Source organism: Bombina bombina, chromosome 4, assembly GCF_027579735.1.
Source record: "Bombina bombina isolate aBomBom1 chromosome 4, aBomBom1.pri, whole genome shotgun sequence".
In the NCBI taxonomy this organism is placed as follows: Eukaryota; Metazoa; Chordata; class Amphibia; order Anura; family Bombinatoridae; genus Bombina; species Bombina bombina.
The window spans coordinates 523,934,975-523,962,607 of record NC_069502.1 but is presented as its reverse complement, the minus strand read 5'-3'; the positions used below and the strand labels follow the sequence as shown (position 1 = coordinate 523,962,607).

General features: G+C 36.3%; 1 protein-coding gene across 1 annotated transcript in view; it reads left to right on the top strand.

Annotated features, from left to right (window-relative positions):
* Nucleotides 1–4,003: 4,003 nt before the first annotated feature.
* LOC128657619 (CD109 antigen-like) overlaps nucleotides 4,004–27,633 on the top strand; it is a 39,514-nt gene continuing 15,884 nt past the window's right edge. Inside the window, 13 exon segments of the mRNA XM_053712004.1 lie at nucleotides 4,004–4,129; nucleotides 5,803–5,865; nucleotides 6,445–6,621; nucleotides 8,031–8,183; nucleotides 9,445–9,505; nucleotides 13,928–14,006; nucleotides 14,609–14,726; nucleotides 15,065–15,178; nucleotides 22,833–23,054; nucleotides 24,081–24,219; nucleotides 24,585–24,761; nucleotides 25,054–25,135; nucleotides 25,356–25,587. Coding sequence (XP_053567979.1) covers nucleotides 4,004–4,129; nucleotides 5,803–5,865; nucleotides 6,445–6,621; nucleotides 8,031–8,183; nucleotides 9,445–9,505; nucleotides 13,928–14,006; nucleotides 14,609–14,726; nucleotides 15,065–15,178; nucleotides 22,833–23,054; nucleotides 24,081–24,219; nucleotides 24,585–24,761; nucleotides 25,054–25,135; nucleotides 25,356–25,587 — 1,743 coding nt within the window.

Below are 27,633 nucleotides of genomic sequence, written 5' to 3'. Positions count from 1 at the left end.
ATTCCATCTATTATAATGAATGTTAATCAAGTCTCAATCTATTAATACCCCAAAAAAGAGGCATTTTTTTAGTTTACACCATGTGAGAATATGTCTTATTTAAATAAATCCCAAAGAACAAAGCTGATTAAGTTCAGATCTGCTACAAATTAAGTAATTTTATATCATTTACAATTTATGTGATATTATTTTACAGCTGTCAAACTATTTTTTGTTTATGGTTTTTTTGGGGGGTGGTGGCTTGGAGGGGTAATGAAACATTTTAAAATGTCATGAATAAGTAGCATTTTGCTGTTTATTTTAAAAAAAAAATGGCTGTTCTGTTAAGGTAAAGGGAATATCACGTGTGATACACCTTGGGCTGCTGATCTACAACAATCCTACTGTTTAATTTTTCTGACATTCTACTCCATAGTTAATCTTGGTGGACCAGACAACTCATTACAGAGCTGCTAGGTAGACAGTCTGTGGTGTATCGGATACCCTATTTTAATCATAAGCCTTTTTTTATGTAACCAGACAGGGGGATGAAGGAGAAATGAGTTAATCATGTCTCTAAGACAGCTTTTTTTTTTTTTTTTTTCACCCATCCTTTTGAATAAACTATTAAATAAATTATTAAGGCATGAAAATAAAATATTATATAAGGTAAAATAATTTTATTAATTTTTTTACATGCATAAATGTTCTACGATTATATATATATATATATATATATATATATATATATATATATATATATATATATATATATATATAAGGATATGCTGTATCTGGGGGGAAAACAAACTCAATAATAAAAAAAAAAAAAAACTTTCTATTTGCAGGCTCTGTATGAAAATGCTACTCTCCAACAAGCACTGTCTAGTGCTACAGAATTAAATATTGGTTGAGTAATAAGGACACCAGAATCCCCCATACAGGTAAAAAAAAAAAAAATATATATACATACATACATACATACATACATACATACATACATGGCCCTCGGTTCAATTTACACTGTTTCAGAATAACAACCTTTTTTGCAGTCATGTGACTGCTATTGAGAAGCAGTGCATTGATTAAAATAGCCAGTAGGTGGAGCTGTCCGCTTGCGTTGAAGCAGATGTGCAAACCAAGCAAGCTGAAATGAATCAGTTTAACCAGACCTGAGCTATCGAACAGCTTGCAAAGGAACAAGATCTTCCTGTCTATAAATCACTCCAGATTGGAATGCATATGGCTAGATTATGAGTCTTGCGTTAGCCTTAAAAAGCAGCGTTGAGAGGTCCCAACGCTGCTTTTTTCCTACCGCTAGTATTACAAGTCTTGCAGGTACAGGTGTGCCGCTCACTTTTTTGGTCAGACTCGAAAATACCGCAAATCCACTTACGTCAATTGCGTATCCTTTATTTTCAATGGGACTTGCATAACGCCGGTATTACAAGTCTAACAAAAAGTGAGCAGTACATCCTCTCCTGTCAAGCCTGGTACTGCATTTAAAAGTCAGTAGTTAAGAGTTGTAGCATAAAACTCTTAACTAAAGTGCTATAAAGTACACTAACACCCATAAACTACCTATTAACCCCTAAACTGAGGCCCCCCCACATCGCAAACACTAAAATAAATATTTTAACCCCTAATCTGCCGAACCGGATATCGCAGCCACTATAATAAATATATTAACCCCTAAACCGGCGCACTCCCGCATTGCAAACACTAGTTAAATATTAATAACCCCTAATCTGCCTGCCTTAACATCGCCGCAACCTACCTACACTTATTAACCCCTAATCTGCCACCCCAACGTCGCCGCAACTATATTAAAGTTATTAACCCCTAAACCTAAGTCTAACCCTAACACCCCCCTAACTTAAATATAATTTAAATAAATCTAAATAAAATAACTACAATTCACTAAATTATTCCTATTTAAAAATAAATACTTACCTATAAAATAAACCCTAAGCTAGCAATAATATAACTAATAGTTATATTGTAGCTAGCTTAGGGTTTATTTTTATTTTACAGGCAACTTTGTATTTATTTTAACTAGGTAGAATAGTTATTAAATAGTTATTAACTATTTAATAGCTACCTAGTTAAAATAAAGACAAATTTACCTGTAAAATAAAACCTAACCTATGTTACAATTACACCTAATGCTACACTATAATTAAATAAATTCCCTAAACTACAATTATATAAAGTATGGAAACCCCCCTCCCCCCACTAAATTACAGAAAATAATAAAATAATTACAAGTTTTTTTTTTAAACTATTATACCTCATCTAATCCCACTAATAAAATAAAAAGCCCTACCCTATAATAAATAACAAATAGCCCTTAAAAGGGCCTTTTGCGGGGCATTGCCCCAAAGTAATCAGCTCTTTTACCTGTTAAAAAAAAAAGTGCAATACCCCCCAACTTTAAAACCCACCACCCACACAACCAACCCTACTCTAAAACCCACCCAATACCCCCTTAATAAACCTAACACTAAACCCTTGAAGATCACCCTACCTTGAGAAGTCTTCAACCAGCCGGGCCGAAGTCCTCAATGAAGCCGGGCGAAGTGGTCCTCCAGATGGGCAGAAGTCTTCATCCAAGCCGGCCAGAAGAGGTCCTCCAGATGGGCAGAAGTCTTCATCCAGGCGTCATCTTCTATCTTCATCCATCCAGCGCAGAGCGGGTCCATCTTCAAGACATCGAACGCGGAGCATCCTCTTCCATCGACGTCCAACTGAAGAATTCTATCAGCTAATCGGAATTAAGGTAGAAAAAAAATCAGCAAAAAGAATGAAAGCTCAATGCAAGCTCAATCCTATTGGCTGATTGCATCAGCCAATAGGATTTTTTTTTGTACCTTAATTCCGATTAGCTGATAGAATTCTTCAGTTGGAAGAGGATGCTCCGTCTGGAGGACTACTTCGCCTGGCTTCATTGAGGACTTCGGCCCGGCTGGGTGAAGACTTCTCAAAGGGTTAGTGTTAGATTTTATTAAGGGGGGGGGTTGGGTGGTGGGTTGTAATGTTGGGGGGGGGGTATTTTACTTTTTTTACAGGTAAAAGAGCTGATTACTTTGGGGCAATGCCTCACAAAAAGGCCCTTTTAAGGGCTATTTGTAATTTAGTATAGGATAGGGCTTTTTATTATTTTGGAGGGCTTTTTATTTTATTAGGGGGATTAGATTAGATGTAATTAGTTTTAAAAAAAACTTGTAATTTTATTTCTGTAATTTAGGGTTTGTTTTTTCTCATACTTTAGATGATTTGTATTTAATTGTAGTTAGTTTATGGAATTTATTTAATTATAGTGTAGTGTTAGGTGTAATTGTAAAATAGGTTAGGTTTTATTTTACAGGTAAATTTGTCTTTTTATTTTAACTAGGTAGCTATTAAAAAGTTAACTATTTAATAACTATTCTACCTAGTTAAAATAAATACAAAGTTGCCTGCAAAATAAAAAGAAATCCTAAACTAGCTACAATGTAACTATTAGTTATATTGTAGCTATCTTATGGTTTATTGTATAGGTATTTAGTTTTAAATAGGAATAATTTAGTTAAATGTAGTTATTTTATTTAGATTTATTTAAGTTAGGGGGTGTTAGGGTTAGACTTAGGTTTAGGGGTTAATAAATTTTAATATAGTGTCGGCGACATTGGGGGCAGCAGATTAGGGGTTAAGTGTAGGTAGGTTGTGGCAGAGTAGTGAGAGTGTGGTATACACCAACGTGTACCACACCCTTAGGGGGCACCTCCTTATAGACCAAAATGCAATGACAGTAGGATATAGTGACAACAAAAGTAGGATAGCCAATATTTCTAAATTATTGATATCACAAATAACCAAACCAAGTCCATATATCCAGTGGTAGATATATATCCAAAAGAGGTGTATCAAAAGATGAAAAGGAATCTCTGTCATAGGACGGTCATCCTGTGGTGTTGGTAACTGAAGAAAAGAAAAAGAAACAGAGGCGCCAACATGGCCTAGAACCACCAAAGCAATAGATCAGATGCAAGTGTATACTCTCAAACAAGGCACACACCACGGTGCTATTGATGCAGACTGGAACCTCACAGTGATCCAGCTCACTGATAAGCTACAACAAACTTCCAGTCATAGATCCTTAGGAAGGCCTGTAGAGGAGTACCTGGGTAAGGAAGGATATAATACACAGACATAGCCCAGTAACGTTGGATACAGGGCAAAAAGTAATTAAAAGTTAAACTTACAGGATCCAATGCAGGTGCACTAGTGGCAATCTGGGACTTTACAGCTGCCCAGTAAGTAGGTAGGTTGAGGTGACATTGGGGGTGGCAGATTAGGGGTTAAAAATATAATGTAGGTGTCAGCGATGTCGGGGGCAGCAGATTAGGGGTTAATAAGTGTAAGATTAGGGGTATTTAGACTCGGGTTCATGTTAGGGTGTTAGGTGTAGACATAAAATGTATTTCCCCATAGGAATCAATGGGGCTGCGTTAGGAGCTTTACGCTGCTTTTTTGCAGGTGTTAGTTTTTTTTGCAGCTGGCTCTCCCCCATTGATTCCTATGGGGAAATCGTGTATGAGCACGTTTTGCCAGCTCACTGCTACCGTAAGCAGTGCTGGTATTGAGGTGAGATGTGGAGCTACATTTTGCTCTCCGCTCACTTTTCTGTGGCTAATGCCGGGTTTGTAAAAGCCCTTAATACCAGCGTTGTCTGTAGGTGAGCGGTGAGGGAAAACTGCTCATTAGCACCGCACAGCATTGTCTATCAATCAGTCCAGATTGGAATGCATAGAAATAACTGTTTGCAGAAAAATGCAAGTAAAGTCTGTGTTGTGTGATTATTTTATTAGGTTAATAATGCTGTTTAGCAAATGCTCTAAGATAATTATAAGAGCAGCCTACTAATGCCAGGATATCATTATTGCGAGGGACTATACCACCTTAAATGGCCATCCTAATTTCAATGTAACTGCACATCCGCTCATACTTTACAAAAAACTTTTTGCATTAGCACTATGCTAATTGGAATGTTACTAATAGAGAATAACACCTAAAAACATATTAAAATACATTATACCATAAATATACATTATTAGACAACAAATATTATATAAGCATGATTAAAATACAGGATAAATGGGGCGTGTCCAGCCGGCAGCCATGCATTATCTGTTACTGCATTCTGACAATGAAAAATCTGAATACATTGAAATTAAGATGGCCATTTAAGGTGGTCTATTCCCTCGCAATAATGATATCCTGGCATTAGGAGGCTGCTCTTCTAATAATCTTAGAGCATGTTGGAGAGGCTGATAAGTTATTCAGCATCCCGATGACGTGACGGTCCTAGGACCAATCATGCACTCCGCTTTTTAGCCAATTAGATTCCCAGGTTTCCAGACCACATTACAAGGCTGTGCATGTCGCAGGGTCATGGGATGTGTACATAGTCTGGTCTGAGAGTGCAGTCCCCTTCCGTGTTTCGTATATGTCTAGGGTGATTACATAAGGCTGTGCACCCTTCACTTGTTCCAGTTTGTTAGATTGAGAGCTTGCATTGTGTGGCTGTTTAGGGACTCAGGTTTTGGAAGAGACCTTGACGTGGTACCTGGGCTTTTCCCATTTGGCCAGATGTGGTAACTAATTCTTCCATTTTTGCTTTTAATCTTAGCTGAGAGCTTGTAAGTGAGTTCTGGACTTTCTCTGTGTGGTGTGTATGGGTTTTTTTTTTTTTTTTTTTTTAAAAACCACCAATATTTGCTGTTAACGAATTATGGTTATATTATCGTATATTAAATATAACTTTGTTTTTATCCTTTTTAGGTTGGAACCCCATTTCAGATACATGTTGATACCTTTTCACAGCTTAAAGATTTGTTTTATGTGGTATGTTGTGTATTAGATTTTTTTAATGGTCATTAAGTAAATAACTAATGTTCAGAATATTGAAAATGTTAAATTCTTTTTGATAGAAACAATCTTTACTCATAAATATTTACATTGAGGGACCTTTCCTGTATACTGTTAAATTGATTTTATTAATGACTAAAAAAATCCACCATGCGTATGACAGGGCCACTATTAGTCTGTGCAAAGAAAATGTAATGTGAAGCTATTTAAATAATTATAGAAACAGGGAATGCATAGTTGTAGACTACTTACTGGATTATTATTTTTAATAGTTACTAAATATAATAGTTGCAGCTTGTTTGATGGACAGGTATATAGGCTTCAAAAAAACAAAGTATAGCTTTTCAGTATACAGGTAGTTATGCAAATGCTATTTCATTTAATAACCCCCTCCCACTTTTCAACTGCACCAGAGGAATTTTTTTTTTTTAAATATGTATAGTACAGTAACTGCTGTGGATCCTATAAAGTGTGTATGTAGATTTGATTACACTTTGTACACAACTTTAAGATTTAAGACTAATCCATATTATATATTTTTTTTTTTTTTTTTAGGTTTGTGCTAAAGGATTGATAGTAGCTACTGGGAAGGAAACGGGCAAGTCATTCATACTCACTCCTGAATATTCATGGGGTCCCTCTGTTGTTCTCACTGTTTACTTCCATAACTTTAATTACGATATTACCCAGTATTCAAAGGCACTTTCCATAAATGGCTTTTTTAGAAATAAGGTAATTTCTTAATTTTTTTTTTTTTTTATATAGTTACTAAGGTAGTCTTGTAATGCAAGTCCTATATTCACTATAGTTAATTTACCCCTGGTCTTATGTGATTAGGCCACATCAATTTAAAATGAGCGCTGAGAATACTTTTTTTTTTTTTTTTAAATATTTTTTTTTATTAAACAATATCAGTAAGTGTACAGTTATATGATAGAAAAATATAAGCATTTCCAAAGCATTGTACATCATTTAGTCTATGTGCTTTTAGACTTTCTTCATATAGAAAAAGGAATGTCCTTGGTTTACTGTAAACACATCCGAGGTAACAGAATGGGAGACTGTTTTTTTTTTTTTTTTCTTGGGATCGTCTAACGTTCGTCTCAACTAGTTGGTTAACAGTGTACAGAAATGTGATAGGTGTATCCCATAACAAACAGAAGAATAGAAAAATGTTTCTCTCCCTTTATTCCTAACCAACAGGGCTAGAAATAATCTAACAATAAATAACAATATCAATAATAGCAATTTCCATGTAACAATCTGTGTATTAATTGGTAATAGGTGCTACCTGTTTGTGCTTGAGGACACTAAGTGGCCCCTTTGTGTCTTATTATATGTAGAAAATTAAGAGGGGTGGACAGTTGCATCAAAAGACTAACATTGGTCCTACATGAGAATACTTTTTTATTCTGAGGAATTTCTGAGGTCTAATATCATAGTTTAAACAGTGTCTTAAAAATATGGCTGAAAAAATGGATAAAATCAGTTTTCCACAAACAACTGACACAAAACAAATAGATCTAATTTTTGTCCAGAAGTTAACTATATATTGATTGGCTGAAAACAATGTATTTGGTTGGTTTCCCAAATAAACTGTAACAATATTTTTATTGTGTGGGGTTTTTAACATTATAAAATGCAGCTAGAGTCAAAAGTGTTAGGCTATTTAATGCAAAAGTACAACAATATTACAATATTTGTTCACTCTAGTGGTACAGATTGTCTGTAAAAAAAAAAAAAACATCACTTTTTATAATGTTCAACTCTCTGAAATATTAAATATTAACACAGCTTTTAAGGAGCTTATTTTTTTCCTGCTCTGCAGATACTTTCCCAATAGACCTATTTTTGAATAAAGACCCTATTTACCAAAACAGGTGTTCAAAATCTACCATCCATTACTATACCGTGTTTGGTTTTACAATAATCCAAGGGCTAAAAGTAATACAATTAAATTTATTGGTAACACCCATAAAACATTTCTAAACTCAAATCATTTTTGCTAATCATATATTGATAGCAAAAAGGCCAAGGATGGGTGATGCATCCACACTAGTAAATCAGGAATCACTCATTTCTAACAATAAATGCTATTACAATTTTTAGAAACCCTATATTTATGCTTCTTTACAATTTAGGTATCCTTATCATGGAGTAAAAGCAAAGCAGGTCCTGGAGAAACAATATCTCTTTCAGTAAATGTTAAAGAAGCTAATTCTGTGGTGGGACTGAAGATCATTGAGAAAAGGGCAGATCTTCTAGGAGAAGGAAATGATTTGACTACTAGAAAAGTAAGTCATTGTATATATGTGTTTTGAATTAATCTACATCTGTGTTTTGTGTAATTGAAACTAGTTGTAACATTTAAAACAAAAAAATTATAATTGCTAATGTTGCCATTCATATGTCGTAGAGGAATTATGTTTTTGTACTATCTTGTATTTTATCTTTATTTCAACATAGGTTGTTGGAATGACCTAAGGGCCCAATGATCTAAACTTTGCCATATCGGGCGTGGTTTTTCATGCTAACCCTCACAGGGGATGCCCTCCTGGAATTATCATAAAAAAAGTGGGGCAGTCACTGCGACTGGCAAGATATCTCATAATCAAAGTAATGGAGCTTTCTGTAAAGGGACACTTTACTTCATAGAGCAAAGTTAGCAGTGATCAGATTGCATACTTTAAAAATGAGATCCTGCAGCCAAAATAAATCACATTATCCTGCTTTCTGTGTATAGCATCATACAATTTCCTATTTTTGAGTATGTTTGTGTTTTTCTATTAGAGGGTGGCAAGCTTTTCTCAAAACACTTATAACCTAACTGGCGAGAAAAAACTAAGGTCTGCAGTGTGAAAAGCTTTTAATACTAACATAATTCTGTATAGAGATCACTTTATATGTTACAAAAAACAACAAATTACACTTTTTTTAATTTTGTTCTAACTTTGAATTTATGTGAGTTGTTCTGTGTTTTTTTTTTTTTTTTTTTTATTGTGCACTTTTGTAATGTATTCATCTTCTTCCATACAAAAATGCAGTATATGCCCCTTAGAGAGACACCCTGTTTTCAGGCTAAAAAGTGGCTTTCGATCATCCCACCAGTGAAATATAAGGACTGGCAAGCATTCTTTAATAATCTTACCAGCCCAGAGACCTTTAGATAATCGGTGCCCTAAGAGTTTCCTTTGGTTGTTTTAGTTTTGTAAGTGAAACTATTATCGCCTTTAATATATGACATTATTTTTTACAGGTTACAACTCTATTTGATAAATATATAGTATACTTAAAAGTACCTTGTTTAGAAACAACCATTACAAGATCCAATAATTGTTGTTTTGAAGAAAAGTAGTCGCATGTATACAAACAAAATGCATTAAGATATCCAACATTCAAGAGAAAAATATTTTTCAGGGAAGGGAGAAACATTACATTTTAAAACGGTAGCAAATGAGTAGTAGTTTTGAGGTACAGATAAGCATTTTCCCCCTACTTTACAATAAATGTAATTTATATTTTTGTAATAAAAATAACTCTTATTTGTTATTTTAGAGACGTTCTTTTAAAAGTATAACAGATGGAAACATAACAGCAACCAACAATTTTATGAGTGGTGAGTCTTAAAACAATTTACAGTTATATGCAGGACGCAATAAGTGATGTAATAGTTTATGAATCATTTTCAATTTTCTATAATTTGATCTGCCCTTCACTTAGCCAAGAAAACCTACTTTATATCTACTCTTGCCTCAAACCCTAAATTACTCTTCTCTAGCCACCCCTTCTGTCTTTCATTTAAAAAGTAGTCTGCTATGTCTTGAGCACTAAACACCTACTATCCAAAGCTCTATCCAAACACTAACCTGCAATCTTCCAACTCCACCCCAGTCACCTCCTTTGCTACTTTCTGCATCTTCTCTAAAGCCACCAGAATAAAATGTGTTCTTTACTATCTTCCTCGTGCCTCACTACCTGCCCACTTGACCCTATCCCAGCTAAAACTTTCTGTCTTCCGCCATTACTCCTGCTCTTTCTCACACATTCAAACTATCCTTTACTACTGGTTCATTCCCATCTTCTTTCAAACATGCAAAGGTCACTCCCATACTCAGTCATCCCTTGATCCTAATTATCCTGCAAATTACTGCCCCATATCAATGCTTCCACTAACATCAAAACTGCCTAACCCTCTTCCTGTCCTCTAACATCTGACTTTCGTCCCAACACTCAACTAAAACTACCCTCACCAAGGTTACTAATCTTTTTTTTTCTACTAAAAGTAATGACCACTTCTCTATACTTATATGACCTCTATCTATTGGGTTCTTGTAAAGCGCGGCTATTCACCTGTAAGGGTCTCAAGGCGCTGAGGGTTACAGTTCAGTCGAAGAGCCAGGTCTTGAGGTCCTTTCTGAACTTAGTTAGGGCAGTAGCTTGTCTAAGGTGCAGCGGAAGAGTGTTCCAAGTCTTGGAAGCCAGGTGAGAGAAGAATCTGCCTCCCGCTGTGGTTTTCCTGATGCAGGGGATGACAGCGAGGGCTTGATCGGCCGATCGAAGTTGTCTGCCAGGGGTGTACAAGGTAACTGGGTGGTTCAAGTATTCGGGACCGATGTTGTGGAGGGCCTTGAATGCGTGGGTGAGTAGCTTGAAGGTTATTCTTTTGTTGATGGGGGAAACAGTGCAGGTCCCGCAGGTATTTGGTGATGTGGCATTGAGGGATGTCAAGGATTAGTCTGGCCGAGGAGTTCTGGATGCGCTGTAGTCTCTTTTGGAGCTTGATGGTGGTGCCGGCGTAGAGTGCGTTACCATAGTCCAGTCGGCTGCTGACCAGGGCGTGAGTGACAGTCTTCCTGGTCTCGGTTGGGATCCATTTGAAGATCTTTCGCAGAAGAGACGGCGTTGATTTGCCGGTCCATGGAGAGTGATGAGTCCAGGATGACGCCTAGGTTTCGTGCATGGTCGGTGGGGGTTGGAGGGTGTCCGAGGGCTGTGGGCCACCAGGAGTTATTCCAAGCGGATGTGGTGGGACCGAGGAGGAGGACTTCGGTCTTGTCTGCGTTCAGCTTTAGGCAGTTGTAGTTCATCCAGGTGGTGGTTGCTGTTAGCCCTTCATGGACATTTCTCTTGGCAGTGGTGGGGTCACTGGTGAGTGAGATGATTAGCTGGGCGTCATCGGCATAGGAGACAACGTTGAGGTTGTGTCATCGGGCGATGGCGGAGAGAGGGGCCATGTAGATTTTGAATAGGGTGGGGCTCAGAAAAGAGCCTTGGGGTACACCACAGCTGATATCTGTGGGCTTGGAGGTGAAGGGTGGGAGTCTAACTTTCTGGGTTCTGCCGGTGAGGAAGGAGGTGATCAATTCCAGGGCTTTGTCGTGTATGCCGGCATCGTGTAGTCGGTTGCGGAGGGTGAGGTGGGAGACAGTATCGAATGCTGCTGAGAGGTCTAGGAGAATGAGGGCAGCGGTCTCTCCTAGGTCGAGGATGTCGTCTGTGGCAGCAAGGAGGGCGGTTTCGGTGCTGTGGTTGCTACTGAAACCGGATTGGGAGGGGTCCAGGAACGTGGTTGGCTTCGATGTAGTCATTGAGTTGCGCATTGATGGAATTCTCGATGACTTTGGCCGCAAAGGGGAGCAAAGAGATTGGGCGGTAGTTCTTTGGATCATTGGGGTCATTCGTGGGTTTTTTCAGTAGGGGTTTTAATTCTGCGGGCTTCCAGTCATCCGGGAAGGTGCCGGTTTCAATGGTGCTGCAGAGCTCGGGGGCGATGGTGTCACCCGCTTTGTTAATGTGATGTGGGCATGGGTCCGAGGGTGCTCCGGAGTGGATCGATCTCATGTTCCTGATGGTGTCCTCTGTGGTGAGGGGGCTCCAGATGGTCAGTGGGGGGTAGGCGGTGGTGTATTTGGGTGAGGTATCGGTGGGTAGGCGGTGGTGGGTGAGTTCTCTCAACTGCCTTAGACAAAGTTGACCACCACCTCCTCTTACAGACCCTCACCTCTTAGTCTCTGACACTGCTCTCTTGGATCCATTTTTATCTTTCTCACAGGTCCTTTTTTTTGTCATCTGCTGGTGGTAACTCCTCTTCAATTCCCCTGTCTGTTGGAGCACATCAAGGCTCTGTCTTGGGTTCTCTACTCTTTTCTATGCTTCTTTATTGGGTAAACTTCTCAACATCTATAGCTTCAAATATCACCTCTGATCATGACACCCAGATCTACCACTCCACCCCTGATCTCTCTCTAAGCATAAGTAATGCTTTTCTATCATTACACATCTAAATATTGATGTGTCCAAGACTTAGCTCCTTCTAACCCCCCATAGCTCTATACTGATTTCTCACTTTTCTATCACATTCGACTATCACTAACTACCCATCACCCAAAGCCCCCTGCCTCATAATTGCACTTGACTCCAACTTGTCCTTACTCTCCCACATCCAATCGTTCTCTTCACCCTGGCTCAACCACCTATGCAATATTTCCAAAGATCACCCATTTGAGCACATACACCGCAAAGCAAACAATCTACTTCCTTGTACTTTTCCGACTTGACTACTGCAATAACTTACTGGCTGGCCTTCCTCTCTTCTGCATCTCCCCTCCTTCAATCCATCCTAAATGCCTCTGCCAGGCTAATCCATCTTTCCTGTTGCTCTGTATCTGCTGCACCTCTCTGCGAGTCCCTCCACTGGTTCCCAATTCACAGCGGCATTAAATAAACAAATTTTCACCCTTACCAATGCTGCTCCTCACTAATCAACAAATATAGTCAAGCCCACCCCTTAAGATCTAACAATGACTTGCTCCTTACATCTTCGATTATCACCTCTTCCCATGCTAGACTGCAGGACTTCTCTTGTGTGGCGCCTACCCTCTGATATGCTCTCCCTTGTTCTGTCAGACTTTTCCATAATCTGCATTCTTGTAAATATTACCAAAAATGCTTTTTAGTTTAGGGAAGCCTACCACCCAACTTGGTAACAAATGAATACCACTTACCTAATAATTGCCATCATCTAACTCTGTATTAACATTATTTTCCCCCTTGCCATACTCCCCCTCCTGTTTCTCACTCTTACAATCTCGAAGTGTAGGAGTTTAGCTGTGCCTTTTTCACCACTCAGCCAATCTACATGTATGCCATACATTAACCAGAAAGTCATGAGAAGTTTAAGCAACTTTCCAATTTACTTTTATCATCAAATTTGCTTTGTTCTCTTGATATTCTTTGTTAAAAACAAAACCTAGGTAGGCTTACATACTAATTTTAAGTCCTTGAAGTCTGCCTTAGTGCATTTTGACAGTTTTCCACAGTTAGAAAGCCCTTGTTCATGTGTGCCTTATAGATGACATTGTGCTCACTCCCATGAGTTAAGAATGAGTCAGCAATAGTTGGCTAAAATAAGTCTGTCAAACAAACTGATAAGGGGTCGGTCTGCAGAGGCTTAGATACAAGGTAATCAGAGGTAAAAAGTATTAATATAACAGTGTTGCATATGCAAAACTTGGGAATGGGTAATGAACGATTTATTTTAAAAATACAGATAATCCCTTTAAGTAGACTGCCCCTTTTTTAAGGCTGCCTTAATGTGAGCTGTATGGCATACAGCTGAATTAGCCTAGCGGTGAAAACGTCACTGCTAAAAAAAAACGAAATAGTACTTTCCAGTGGGCCAGCAAAGGAGAGTCAACAGACTATTATTGGAACAGAATTTAACGAACTCTAAAAGGGAAAAAAAAGTAGATATACACTTGTACATTGACCAGAATGACACATATTAAATAAGCTTAGCATCACTTTAATGGTGTTTTCTACCAGCTGTGGCAATGTATAGCACATTAACATATAATGGAATTACTGTAACCTAATTTTGTTTCATATGCAACATTTACATAATTTAAAAAATCAGTAGGTTTGCTTAAAGCCCCTGTTATGGAATTGAAAGGACTATAAATGATTTTTGTGATTGATATTAACAGTTTGTGGAGTTTTTCTTTCCTATTACAATTTCAATCAATTAATTTAATTGAAGATCCAGTACAGAATCGACCTCTTGACCAAGCTGCAACATATTTTCCTGAGACCTGGATTTGGCTCGAAACCAACATTAGGTATAACTATTTTTATTTATTTTATTTGAACATTGCTATCTCTTATCTAGTGTATATGTATATCTTTTTTTTAAAAATCATGGGGAGGCGAAAAATTAGATTATAATCCTCCACTATGCACAAAATGTAGAGAATAAATCATTGTGTAGCCCATTAACAGTTATAGACAAGAATGTTTTCAGTGCATCAAAGGATTCTGGGTAAGATAGGCAATTGAGGTTCCCAATGCGTCACCTTTTTTTCCTTCAATCTGCTTTATAGGCAGATTCCCTTTATAGCCATAGCATTGCTGTGTACACAGCTTTTAAGCTTAGATCGGGTTAGTAAAGAGATTAAGAACAATCTCAGAATAGCTGTGGTTTTTGCCACTCATGTGGAAGCAGCTGGATTCTGTGTCCCTCTCACACCTACTCTTGTCCATAGATTGCCACTAGTAAGTCTTAATTATTAAAAATGTTAGTTTATTCAGCCATCAAAATGTAAAAAAAAATAAGAATAAATAGTGATAATCATTTCAGCAAGATTAAATAACCTTTTTCCAGATAAATCTTATCCCTATTGCGTACATATTAGACATATTCATTTTTTATTTATTTTTTCAGCTCTAACATCAATAAAATCCTCCAATTTACTGTGCCTGACACAAATACTACATGGGTGGCAAGCGCTTTTGTTGTTTCTCAACGTCTTGGATTGGGAGTGACTGATGAACCCGTTGAGGTAATAAACAATTATGTATCCCTAAAACTACATTACACAATATAACTATAGTTTACTTGATGCGCAGGTTTTTAGTCAGCACAGTTTCATCAAGGAAGCTGCTTTCCTTGGATAACGTAATGGCTAATGTATAGTTTTTCAACATATTTTAGGGATTTAACTTTATTTTGAATATATCACTTAGTTGTCTTTCCTTTAGTGTAACGTAACTTTGAAAGTTTTCAGTGCAATGTAATAAATCAATCTGCTATTTTTTAGTACCTAAAGCTTATAATCCGTGTATTGTTTAAACCATTTGCAAGTTCAGGATTTACAAACGCTGAATATTTGTTTTCCAGCTACAAGTGTTGAAGTCTTTCTTTATTGCACTGAATATGCCATATTCCATAACCAGAGGTGAAGAATTTATTCTTGAGGTTACTGTGTTCAACAATTTAGCAGAAACTATGCAGGTATGTACTCAATTGTATTTTATGGTTATATTTATTAATAGGTAGTGAAATATTGATTCCCACTACACGAGTTTATTCAGTGGCATATAAACAAATAATAGAATGCAAAAGTAGAGAAGGCGCTCTGGTAGAAAGGAATTTGATGCTGAAAGTGCTGTGAAAAGCACTGTACTGAAAAGAGCCAAAAATGTCGAGTTCCAGGCAGCAGGGTATGTAAAAAGACTAACTTTTATTCCATATATTAAAAAGGACAAAACCAGGATGTCCTATAAAGAGCCAGCAGTGACTCTAACAATCAGGCAAGTGAGCTGATCCCCATGCAGACATGTTTCGTGCACCAGGTGCACTTGATCACTGCTTACGTAAGCAGTGATCAAGTGCACCTGGTGCACGAAACATGTCTGCATGGGGATCAGCTCACTTGCCTGATTGTTAGAGTCACTGCTGGCTCTTTATAGGACATCCTGGTTTTGTCCTTTTTTAATATATGGAATAAAAGTTCGTCTTTTTACATACCCTGCTGCCTGGAACTCAAAATTATTTGCGCTTTTCACAGCACTTTCAGCATCAAATTCCTTTCTACCAGAGCGCCTTCTCTACTTTTGCATTCTGTTCGTTTTTGGCGTGTGTGGCTGTCACGCAAGAAGAGGCTGCCTACCTGATTGGATAGCTGTATACAGGGGTGTGTCCCCCGCCCACTCTCCATTGTGCCGGGCTCCGTTCACTTCACTGTATTGCGGGAGGAGCGCAGACCACACAGTGAAACATTCGTGTTTATAAACAAATAATGATATGTACTATAACATTTATACTATGTTAGCCTACTGTGATATGGTTGTTTGGATTTCCAGGCTGAAAAAAAAAGAAAGTTAAATAAAAATATTTTTTGTGTATTTGACAATATATTTTTGTATTTTGAAAATCCTTGTTAGACTTTTTGAGGGATATTAATCAAGCAGTCAACCACAAATACGCCGGAATTCTGCAGCGTAATTGTGGCGAGCTTGCTTTGACCCATTTATCAAAGCCTACAGACCGGCAAAAGTTGAAATTTGTGACGTAACATACGATCCGCCGGTCTCAATCCGACACAGATCGATGGGTTGTCATTACAGATGTTCCGAATACAAATTCAGCACTATCTGACACCTTTTGCCATTTATCAAACTTCTAACAGGTACGCTCGCCACTATTCCGGCCCAGCATACCTGGTTTTCAATCTGCCACCCTGGAGGCCGCGGATTCCATAGGAATCAATGGGAGTCTGAAAGCAGCAAAAGATTATGTTCAATGCTGCCAGATATCCCATTGATTTATATGGTTGAAAAACAGTAACGTTTCCACCTAACATAAGCCCCGAGTCTAAACACCCCTAATTCGCTGCAACTAAATAAAATGTATTGACCCCTATCCTGCTGCTCCCTGACCCCACTGCAACTAACTAAAAGTATTAACCCCTATCCCACCACTCCTGGAGCCCACTGCAACTAACTAAAAGTATTAATCCCAATCCCGCTCCCGGACCCTACCACAACTAAAGAAATGTATTAACCCCTATCCCGCCGCTCTCGGACCCCGCCACAACTGTAATAACATTTTTAACCCCTGGCCTCCCACATCACTACCACTAACTAAACCGATTAACCCTAAACTGCCAGCCCCCCACATCCCCATAAACTAAATTAAGCTTTAAACCCCTAAACCTAACAAGCCGCTAACTTTACATTAAATATTAACTCATCCCTATCTCATAATAAATTAAAACTTACCTTTTAGAATTAAAATAAACTATATTAAACTATTAACCTACCCTATTATACTAAAACTGCATTAAACTAACAATTAAATTAACTATATTACATATTTAAAAACCTAACCCTACTCAAGTTATTTAAATCTACTATAAAAATTACTATATTGCAAAAAATAACTAAGTTACAAAAAATAAAGAGTATCAAAAATAAAAAAGAATTACACCTAATCTAAGAGCCCTATCCAAATAAAAGACCCCCCAAAATAAAAATAAAAAAACCCTAGCCTACACTAAACTACCAATGGCCCTTAAAAGGGCCTATTGCGGAGCATTGCCCCAGCAAAATCAGCTTTTACCTGTAAAAAAAAAAAAAAATGCAAACACCCCAACAGTAAAACCCTATATAAAAAAAAAACCTAAGCTCCCCATTGCCCTGAAAAGGGAATTTGTATGGGCATTGCCCTTAAAAGGACATTTAGCTCTTTTACTGCCCAAAGTGCCTAACCTAATATTAAAACCCACCCATTTAACCCCTATAAAAACCTAACACTAACCACCGACGATCCACTTACAGTTTTCGAAGATCGGACATCCAACGGCAGAAGTCTTCATCCAGACGTCATCTTCTATCTTCATCCATCCGGCGCAGAACGGGTCCATCTTCAAGACATCCTGCGTGGAGCATCCTCTTCTTATGACGTCTCTTGAAGAATGAAGTTTCCCTTTAAATGACGTCATCCAAGATGGCATCCCTTACATTCCGATTGGCTGATAGAATTCAGCCAATAGGAATTAAGGGGGGAAACTCCTATTGGCTGTTGCAATCAGCCAATAGGAGTGAGCTTTGCTTTCTATTGGATTCCAATCAGCCAATAGAATGAAAGCTCAATCCTATTGGCTGATTGCAACAGCCAATAGGATTTCCCCCCCCTTAATTCCTATTGGCTGATAGAATTCTATCAGCCAATCGGAATGTAAGGGACGCCATCTTGGATGACGTAATTTAAAGGGAAACTTCATTCTTCAAGAGACGTCATAAGAAGAGGATGCTCTGTGCAGGATGTCTTGAAGATGGACCCGCTCCACACAGGATAGATGAAGATAGAAGATGCTGTCAGGATGAAGACTTCTGCCGGCTTCGCTGAGGACTTCTGCCTGAGGATGGATGTCCGGTCTTTGAAAACTGTAAGTGGATCGTCAGTGGCTAGTGTTAGGTTTTTTTTTTTTAAGGGTTTAATGGGTGGGGTTTAATTTTAGGTTAGGCAATTTGGGCAGTAAAAGAGCTAAATGCTCATACAAATGTCCTTTTCAGGGTAATGGGGAGCTTAAGTTGTTAGGGTTTTATTTGGGGGGGTTGGTTGTGTGGGTGGTGGGTTTTACTGTTGGGGGGGTGTTTATTTATTTTTTTACAGGTAAAAGAGCTGATTTCTTTGGGGCAATGCCCCGCAAAAGGCCCTTTTATGGGCCATTGGTAGTTTATTGTAGGCTAGAGTTTTTTTTATTTGGGGGGGGGCTTTTTTAATTTGATAGGGCTATTAGATTAGGTGTAATTCTTTTTTATTTTTGATACTGTGTTTTTTATAACTTAGTGTTTTTTTTTATTTTTTGTAACTTAGTAATTTTTAATTGTAGATTTAAATAATTTGAGTAGGGTTAGGTTTTTAAATATGTAATATAGTTCATTTAATTTGTAGTTTAATGTAATTTTAGTATAATAGTTAGGGTAGGTTAATAGTTTAATATAGTTTATTTGAATTCTACAGGTAAGTTTAAATTTATTATAAGATAGGGATGATGTAATTATAATGTAAAGTTAGCGGATTTTTAGGGTTTAATAGCTTAATTTAGTTTATGGCGATGTGGGGGGATGGTGGTTTAGGGGTTAATAGGTTTAGTAAGTGGTAGTGATGTGGGATGCCAGGGGTTTAGGGGTTAATACATTTATTTAGCGATGTTGGGGTCCGGGAGTGGCGGGATAAGGGTTAATAGCTTTATTAAAGTTGCGGTGGGCTCCAGGAGTGGCAGGATAGGGGTTAATACATTTTATTTAGGTTGCGGCGGGATAGGGGTTAATACATTTTATTTAGTTGCGGTGGGCTCCGGGAGCAGTGGGATAGGGGTTAAACATTTTAGTATAGTGGCGTTGTTTAGTGACAAGGTATAAATAAAGTTTGGATAAAGCCGAATAGCAGTGAGATCGATGACTGTCTGCGGCCCATAGCTCCATACTTGGTGCGTGGCTTTTTGCTGGCTTTTTTTTTTATAAATATGGAGATCGTATTCAGGTCCGCGGCCGCGATGTTAGGCGAGCATATTGGTTGCTGGCGAATGCAGCACAGTTGATGGCTTGATAGGCCTTTTTGACTGAAATTAAACCATTCATTATTTCTGCCATATTTATAGTTAGCTTAAAGGATTATTAAACTTGACATTTCAACAGTGTATAACATGTTTTATTATTGCAAGTGAAACATTATTGCAATAAACATTCATTATTTATGTTGCAGTACAATTCATCTAAAATTGTACTTATTTCACTTTCTCCCAGGGAAGTTTGGGTTAATACTTTTAGGCAATTTATGTAAGTTTATCTTTACTTCACCCCCCCTTCCCCCCCTAAGATTCTCAGCAGTCACAGGTTTGTAAAAGGTGGGTCATCAGTTTTGCATCAACAATCATGGTATGAGAAGCATGCTTTGCAATAGTAGCTAAGTTGAATTAGTGCTAAACCAGCTTAAGGGAAGAGATAAGGTCTGGCTTCCCCAGTCTTTCAACAGCACATGTACAAACAGTTCATGCTATTTGAATATTACTATGTGATTGGTTAGAAAGGATTCTTTTGTTATGGTGGACATGGAAATCAGTGAAATAAATAAACAATTTGCTCATTTGAAAAATAAAAATGCAGTTTCACTGCAAAATGCTCAGATATGAAGGTTCAAAATCATGTAGTTTACAATTTGTGTTTTGTGGTCCTTTAACAATATGTATCATGAATTAGCGTCAACTAAGGTAGCGAAAGGTCTCTAAACAGATAGCCTTCATATTACTATAGTAACATGCCTAAAAACAATTAGCAAAGGTGACCAAGAACATTGATTCTACCAGGTCTTTCAAACAGTGTTTAATTGCTCTTGATTTGCAATTTCCAAGTAGGAACAGTCAAATGTTAATGAGCTTGACCTCTGAGCTGACCAATAACTTAATAGAATGGTCCATGGTCAAGTATATTTTACTATGTTTAAATAAGTGATGGACACTCCCAAACTCTCTGAAGGTAGTGGAACAAGTGCAACCTTTACAGCTGGCAAAATAGTCTTCAAAATAAATGTAAGGAGGAAAAGAAAATCTACAGGTTTTTGCTCGTGGAATTCAGGGTTGGTAACAGAAATATACTAGCCTTTAAATTTTCAACCTAGATTTGTTGGATATGTATTATATTTAACATAAAGAAATTAATTTACCTAATTTAACTCTATTGCTGCCAGAAAAATTGTATTTCATGGGTTTAATTCTAATATCACAATCACATAATACCAAACGTGTTTTTAAAATATAACACATTTGGTACAATAAATAAAATTGCAAAATTAGAACTAACATGTTCACTACAACAGTTTTATTTTTCCCCCAAGATGCAGTGCAATGATACCACATACATTAACAATCCTATATATACAAAAAATGGCTACAATGTTTGGCAGAGTGACTAAAATTTGTGTTATTTTATGTTTATTTCTTTATTAGGATGCTCACATACATAGTGAAATATAGGCACTCCATGGGAATAACCTGTTTTTATAATGGGGACATTTTGACAGGAAATACTAATGTTCTGCACAATATCCACCAGTTTAGGTGAACCTTTTCACACATACATTTCTCTCTACCTTTTCAGAGGTGAGATCAGCAATTGTAAGAAATCTTCTGCATGTACTGTGATATTTTGTTTGCATTTAAATTATTTGAACTTGTACAAAACAGAACCTTTTTTTTACATTTACTGAATAAACACTATGGACTAGATTGCAAGTGGCGCAGGTTTTTTGTTTTTTTTCCCGCATTCATGAAAACTCCGCTAGAGTTGCGCTTTTTGTGCTAGTCTGGTTGCGTTCGTATTTTATGTTCCAAAAAATGTATTTTGCGCTAGCATTAACCCAACAGCGCATGCCTTCCCCCATAGTTTTTTCTTCCACTTTTTTTTTTTTTTTTCACCATTGATTTCAAACACCCAAGATCATGCAAACTCATCACATTTTCAAATTCCCCATAGAAGTCAATGGAGAAAAAAATTGTTGGAAAACGCACATCGCACAAACAACATAGCATATTCACATTAGCAAATCTGAAATATTCACAGTAAATACATAATTCAAATCTTTATTAAATATACATATTGCATAAATGTTTCATCTACTTAATGGCAAAGGACTATAATGCAGATATTTTCATATATATTTGTTTTTTATATGTATATATGACTGTAAATACATATAAATACAAATAACAAGATAACAACAAAACACTTCAAAATTACATTACAAATTACAGTTTTACATAACAAATTACAGTTACACTTATATTGACACTAATAAAAAAAATTTTTTTAAAAATATTGCACAAAAAGTTACAAGGGCTCAAAGATAGAAGATCTCAGGTGCTAGCAACGTATATGTATGTGTCTCAATGTTACAGCCATTTTGTATTTATATATAAAAAAAAAATAACGAGAGAAGCGCTCAACCTGGGAATGAACAATAGCATAATAGCTTGTCCTATGGCTAGTTACCACCCAAGAAGCAGCCTGTTTTTGCTTAACATGTGCCTTTCACAGAGAAGAACTTTCCTGAAGCATATCAGTCTGATCCTGACTTCACAGTACAGTCCAGCCCCGAAATACCAGGCAATCCCTCTCTGAACAAGAGAAACCGCAAAACCCCAGACGTACGTTTTGGCCTATTGTGGGCCTCCTCAGTGAGGTGCAGCCATATCCCTCTAAGTGTGATGCGGGAATCTATATGTGGACCCGTTGCTCAGTGTGCCTAGAGGGACATGGCTTCACCTCACTGATGAGGCCCACAATAGGCCGAAACGTACGTCTGGGGTTTTGCTGTTTCTCTCGTTCAGAGAGGAATTGCCTGGTATTTCAGGGCTGGACTGTACTGTGAAGTCAGGATCAGACTGATATGCTTCAGGATAGTTTGTCTCTGAGAGGCACATGTTGAGCAAAAAGAGGATGCTTGTTGGGTGGTAACTAGCCATAGAACAAGCTATTATGCTATTGTTCGTTCCCAGGTTGAGCGCTTCTCTCATTTTTTTTATATATAAATACAAAATGGCTGTAACATTGAGACACATACATATACGTTGCTAGCACCTGAGATCTTCTATCTTTGAGCCCTTGTAACTTTTTTGTGCAATATTTTTTTTTTTTTTTTTTAGTGTCAATATAAGTAACTGTAATTTGTAATGTAATTTTGAAGTGTTTTGTACAACTCTTTAGTTTCGGAAAACAGTTAACCACAGCTCTGAGATCGCAGTAAGGAATGAAGCGTAATATCAGCGCAATGAAAATGGCTTGCAAAACAGTTTGCGCCTGACTTGTAATCTAGCCCTTAGTTGTGTAAAGAGGTTTTGAAAACATGCTCCCTCCACACTGCTGTGATCAGCATTCACTGTGGATGTGGTCAGATTGTGCAAAAGGCATCGAGCCCTATACTTTCTTAAGTACGGCATATTGCTACTCATCTGTACAGTAAGGGTCAGCCCAATGTCTTTATACGCTTTTGCGCTGCAGGTGCTTGTTCAGACTGAAATGAGAATTTCTCCAGGCCTGGTTATCTTTAGAATGTCAGATGTGTTGTACTTGTACTATATAATGTTTAATATTTTTGTTTGTAGGTCGTGGTTACATTGGAATCAAGTGACTCATTTATAGTAATTGTTGCAAATAAAGATGATGATTCAACAGTACCAGGCAAACAGAAAGTGACTGTACCAAGTCAAGATGGAAAAACTGTTCTCTTTCCAATAAAACCAATCAAACTGGGGGAAATTACAATCAATGTAACAGCAGATTCTTCAGCAACTTCTGCCACTAAATCACAAACAATATTTGTAAATGTAAGATTTTTATATATATATCATTATTGTACAATTTTTTTATATATATTTCTACCATAGCATAATTTTGACTTTATAAACTCTACACAGCTTTTCTAAATATTCACTTAGAGAATAATGCATTATTCTATTATCAGACTGCAATCAGTTTAGGTTAATATAAGAATTATCACTATCTTTATTGACTTTGAATTTTGATTGACTATGATGTGACTAAATATTTACTAATTGCAGGATACTACTCTGAGACACTTTTTGCTTAAAGTGACATTAAACACTAATACTAATTATGGGTGCTGCCATTTTGGAACCTAGGTTTCAATGTTGGGAGGATTGCTATATATGTTAACACACATTTCAGCCATGAAATGCAGTGAAATATTTCAGCATGATGTGAGTGAGGCATTATTTAAATACTTTTCTTTAAAGCGTATTTAGTGTTTAATGTCTCTTTCATGTTCCACCCATGAATGTATTTAGTAATAGTACAAATAATAGAGAGTAATATAACATTAGATAAAGATATGTAGGATATCTATAAACAGGCCACGAGAGACACATCAATGTAAATTTAAATGATAGGTTTTCATCAATTTGGGATTACTAATATATTTGTAAAAAATGAATAGCCTGAACATATATATATACTAGCAAAATATATCTCACATAAAAAATGTCTAATTTCATATTACTGTATTAGCAATCCCATATGTCAGATGGAGAACCACAAAAGAAACTACAATTGTTGAAAGTCGGCCAAGACAAAGTTAAGGCAATCTGAAGCCTTTGAACTTTATGCACTTCGTTATGCTTTATAAGCAATGCTTTACTAGTCCTTCTTACAAAAAGGGCTTTATATTTTCTGCTTCATCACAGGGCAAATGCTATAAAATTGTCGAAGCTTGTGGTGTGTTTTTTAAAAAAAAAAAAGCATATTAGAAAATCTGTGCTTGTCCTGCATTAGTCTTCATTTAATCAAAAGCTGTTTTTTCCATATAATTTCTGTAAAAATATATTTTTATATAGGCTGAAGGAGTCAAGAATTATTATTCCCAAACAACACTTTTAGAGCCAAGTGTTGGTAAAGCAATATCCCAGAACTTGTCGTTCACTTTCCCCAGCGATGTAGTAAGCGGCAGTCAAGAAGCATATATCACAGTTATTGGTAAGTTTAATTTAGTTGTATAAAACTAGGCATCCAGATGATAAACAAGCTATTTAATTTGAAAGCAGACTACTAAGGATTCCAATAATTTTATAAAATGTTTAACTAACTACATATTTATTTGTATCATATACTGTGTGTGTGTGTATGTATGTATGTATGTATGTATGTATATATATATATATATATATATATATATATATATATATATATATATATATATATATATATATATATATATATATATATATATATATATATATATGAAATTCACAAATGGAAAAGTTATTTATAAAAGTAAATAAATTGAACAATGGAAATAGCTTCTTAAAATAAGGAAAATACATTTTCAATTACTTTAACAGGGGATCTTCTAGGACCATCAATTGATGGTCTTGCGTCACTAATTCAGATGCCTTACGGTTGTGGAGAACAAAATATGATTAACTTTGCTCCCAACGTCTATGTCCTACAATACTTGATGGCAACTAAGCAAGTCAGAAAAGATATCTGGACTCAAGCTATAACCTATATAGAAACAGGTGTGTATGGTTTTGTTTACGTTTACTTGTGGTAACATTTCAATATAGACTAGGAACCTTCTACTGTACAAATAATGGGGGGAATACACGCACAATTCATGAACCTTGTTTCTTAAAAATGAGTTAAATATCCAATGTTTGTAACATCAATTTTAATTTAAGTCCTATCAGAAATTTAAAACATAAATGTCAAGGGCACATATGTAAAAGTGTGTCTATCAATGATAACAATGATATCTTTGCTGAAAACTTAGGCAGACATAAATCTTAAAGGCTTTTCTCTCTTCTACAGGTTATCAGAAGGAATTAACTTACATGAGAGATGATGGTTCTTTTAGTGCTTTTGGAAAAAGGGATGCATCTGGAAGTTCTTGGTATGAAGTTTTCTAGAACTCTCTTATGACTTTACGTACACTACTGCTATAGTCACAAACTATATGCACCCATCATCCTCAGTAACTCTACCAATAAACTCCTTTTGTTAGAGTCACAAACATGTAACGTGAGCATAAGCATTTAGTATAAACATCCATTTAAAAAATAATTTTATATATATATATATATATATATATATAATTTTTATTTTTTTTTTAGGCTGTCGGCATTTGTAATCAAATGCTTTCTTCAGGCTCAGCAATTTACTTACATTAACCCTACCATTTTAGACGGAACAATAACCTGGTTGCTACAATACCAGGATGCAAACACTGGCATATTCTCAGAACCAGGAGTAGTTTATCATTCTGAACTCCAAGGTGGTTTGAATGGTCCAGTCACTCTTACTGCTTATATAGTAATTGCATTTCTTGAAGATCCACACATTGCTGTAAGTACTGAAACTTTATGATATTTTAGGTCTATATAGTTGGCATAATTTAAGACTTCAATTCCTCAATTCAGGCATAGGAACTATTGATGGCAAAGAGTTAATAATATGGAAGTTAGATGCATTTATCACATACTGGGAATAAAAGCTTTGAAAGCTTACTGGAGTCCTTGTGGAATATATATTTGAATGTTAATAATTTGATCAGAAGCTAATTGAGATACTAAATATCCATTATGTTCTATCTGGTCTCTGTTAAAATTAACATTCATACTGTTTTGTGCATATGTGTAACCTTGTGGTGATTATTTTATAATTTAGATTTCAATATTATATGGTGTGTGAAGTTGGCACCCCATGTAATTTAATTGTGACTACAAATATAACATTTATTTGTGCTGATTTGTGCCACAAAATGAATGTTTGTGCCAGTTTTATTTTGAGATATGCCCATTATATTTTATCCATGTGACCTCATCTCCACCCATTTTCCACCCCATGTAATGAAATAGTAAGAAAATATACAACTTGTTTTGCTGCACAAACTTATAGAATATATATTTTTCGAATTTAATTACATGGGGTGGAAAGTTGCTGGGACTTTAGTTGTTTTTTTTGCAGCACAAATTGTGTGTGGTTGTGGGGTGTTTTTTTTTTTTTTGTTTTTTTTTTTTCTTCCATTATTTAATTGCATGGGGTGAGAAAAGTGGGTGGCGTTGAGGTCACATGACTTAAAATATAAAGTGCAATATCTCACACGAAACCAGCACAAATGTTGTTGTGGCACAAATTAATGGTATATTTGCAGTCACGATGTAATCACATGGGGCAACAACTGCACACAGCTTGCTTATAACATGCATAAGTAGCTATGACCTGGAAACATTTACCTTTTACCAGATAGTTTGCAGAAATAGGTCCATTAAACTCTGAAAATAAAGTTTGTATTGTTAGCTATATATTATATTATAATAATTTAATATATATTATAATATAATTACTAAATGTCATGTCAAAGAATACCATTTCTATGTGGAAGCTACCGTTTCCTTAAAGGGACACTATACCCAAACATTTTCTTTCATGATTAAAGTAGAGAATACAATTTTAAACAACATTCCAATTTACTTCTATTACCTAATTTGCTTCATTCTTTAGATATACTTTAATGAAGAAATAGCAATGCACACAGTGAACCAATCACAGGAGGCATCTATGTGCAGCTACCAATCAGCAGCTACTAAGCATATCTAGATATGCTTTTCAGCAAAGAATATCAAGAGAATTAAGCAAAATAGATAATAGAAGTAAATTAGAAAGTTATTTATAATTGTATGCTCTTTCTAAATAATGAAAGAAAAAAATTGGGTTTCATGTCCCTTTAAGTTCATTCTTAAAGGGGCATAATACTCATGTGCTAAATCACTTGAAACTGATGCAGTATAACTGTAAAAAGCCAACAGGAAAATATGACCTGAGCATCTCTATGTAAAAAAGGAAGGTATTTTACCTCACAACTTCCTCAGCTCACCAGAGTAAGTTCTGTGTAAAATGTTATACTCGGCTGCTGCCCAGCTGCAGGTAAATCAGCAATTAACAAAAGTTGATGCCAATCAGCATCAACAGTACTGAGGTCATGAACTCTTTTACTGTATCATGAGATTTCACTTAACTTTCATGAGATTTCATAGTAAACTTCCTTAAACTGAATAGGAAATAAGATAATTGTGCACAAAAGCTCACTCCCTTAACTGTCTCGGGACAGACATACTGATTTGATGCTTAGAAGTCCTTTACAATGGGATGTGGCTACTGAGTAATTTTTGAGGTAAAATAGCTTTCTTTTTTACATAGAGATGTTCAGGTGATATTTTCTAGTCAACTTTTTACAGCTATGCTGCATCACTTTCAAGTGTTTCAACATTTGGGTATCATGGCCCTTTAAGTACTTTAAATTCAGTTAATGCTTATAATATATATATAAACACTGTTAATGAGCTATATTGCAAGCTGTGTTTGTGAGGAAATGTCTTGTTCAAAGAAACC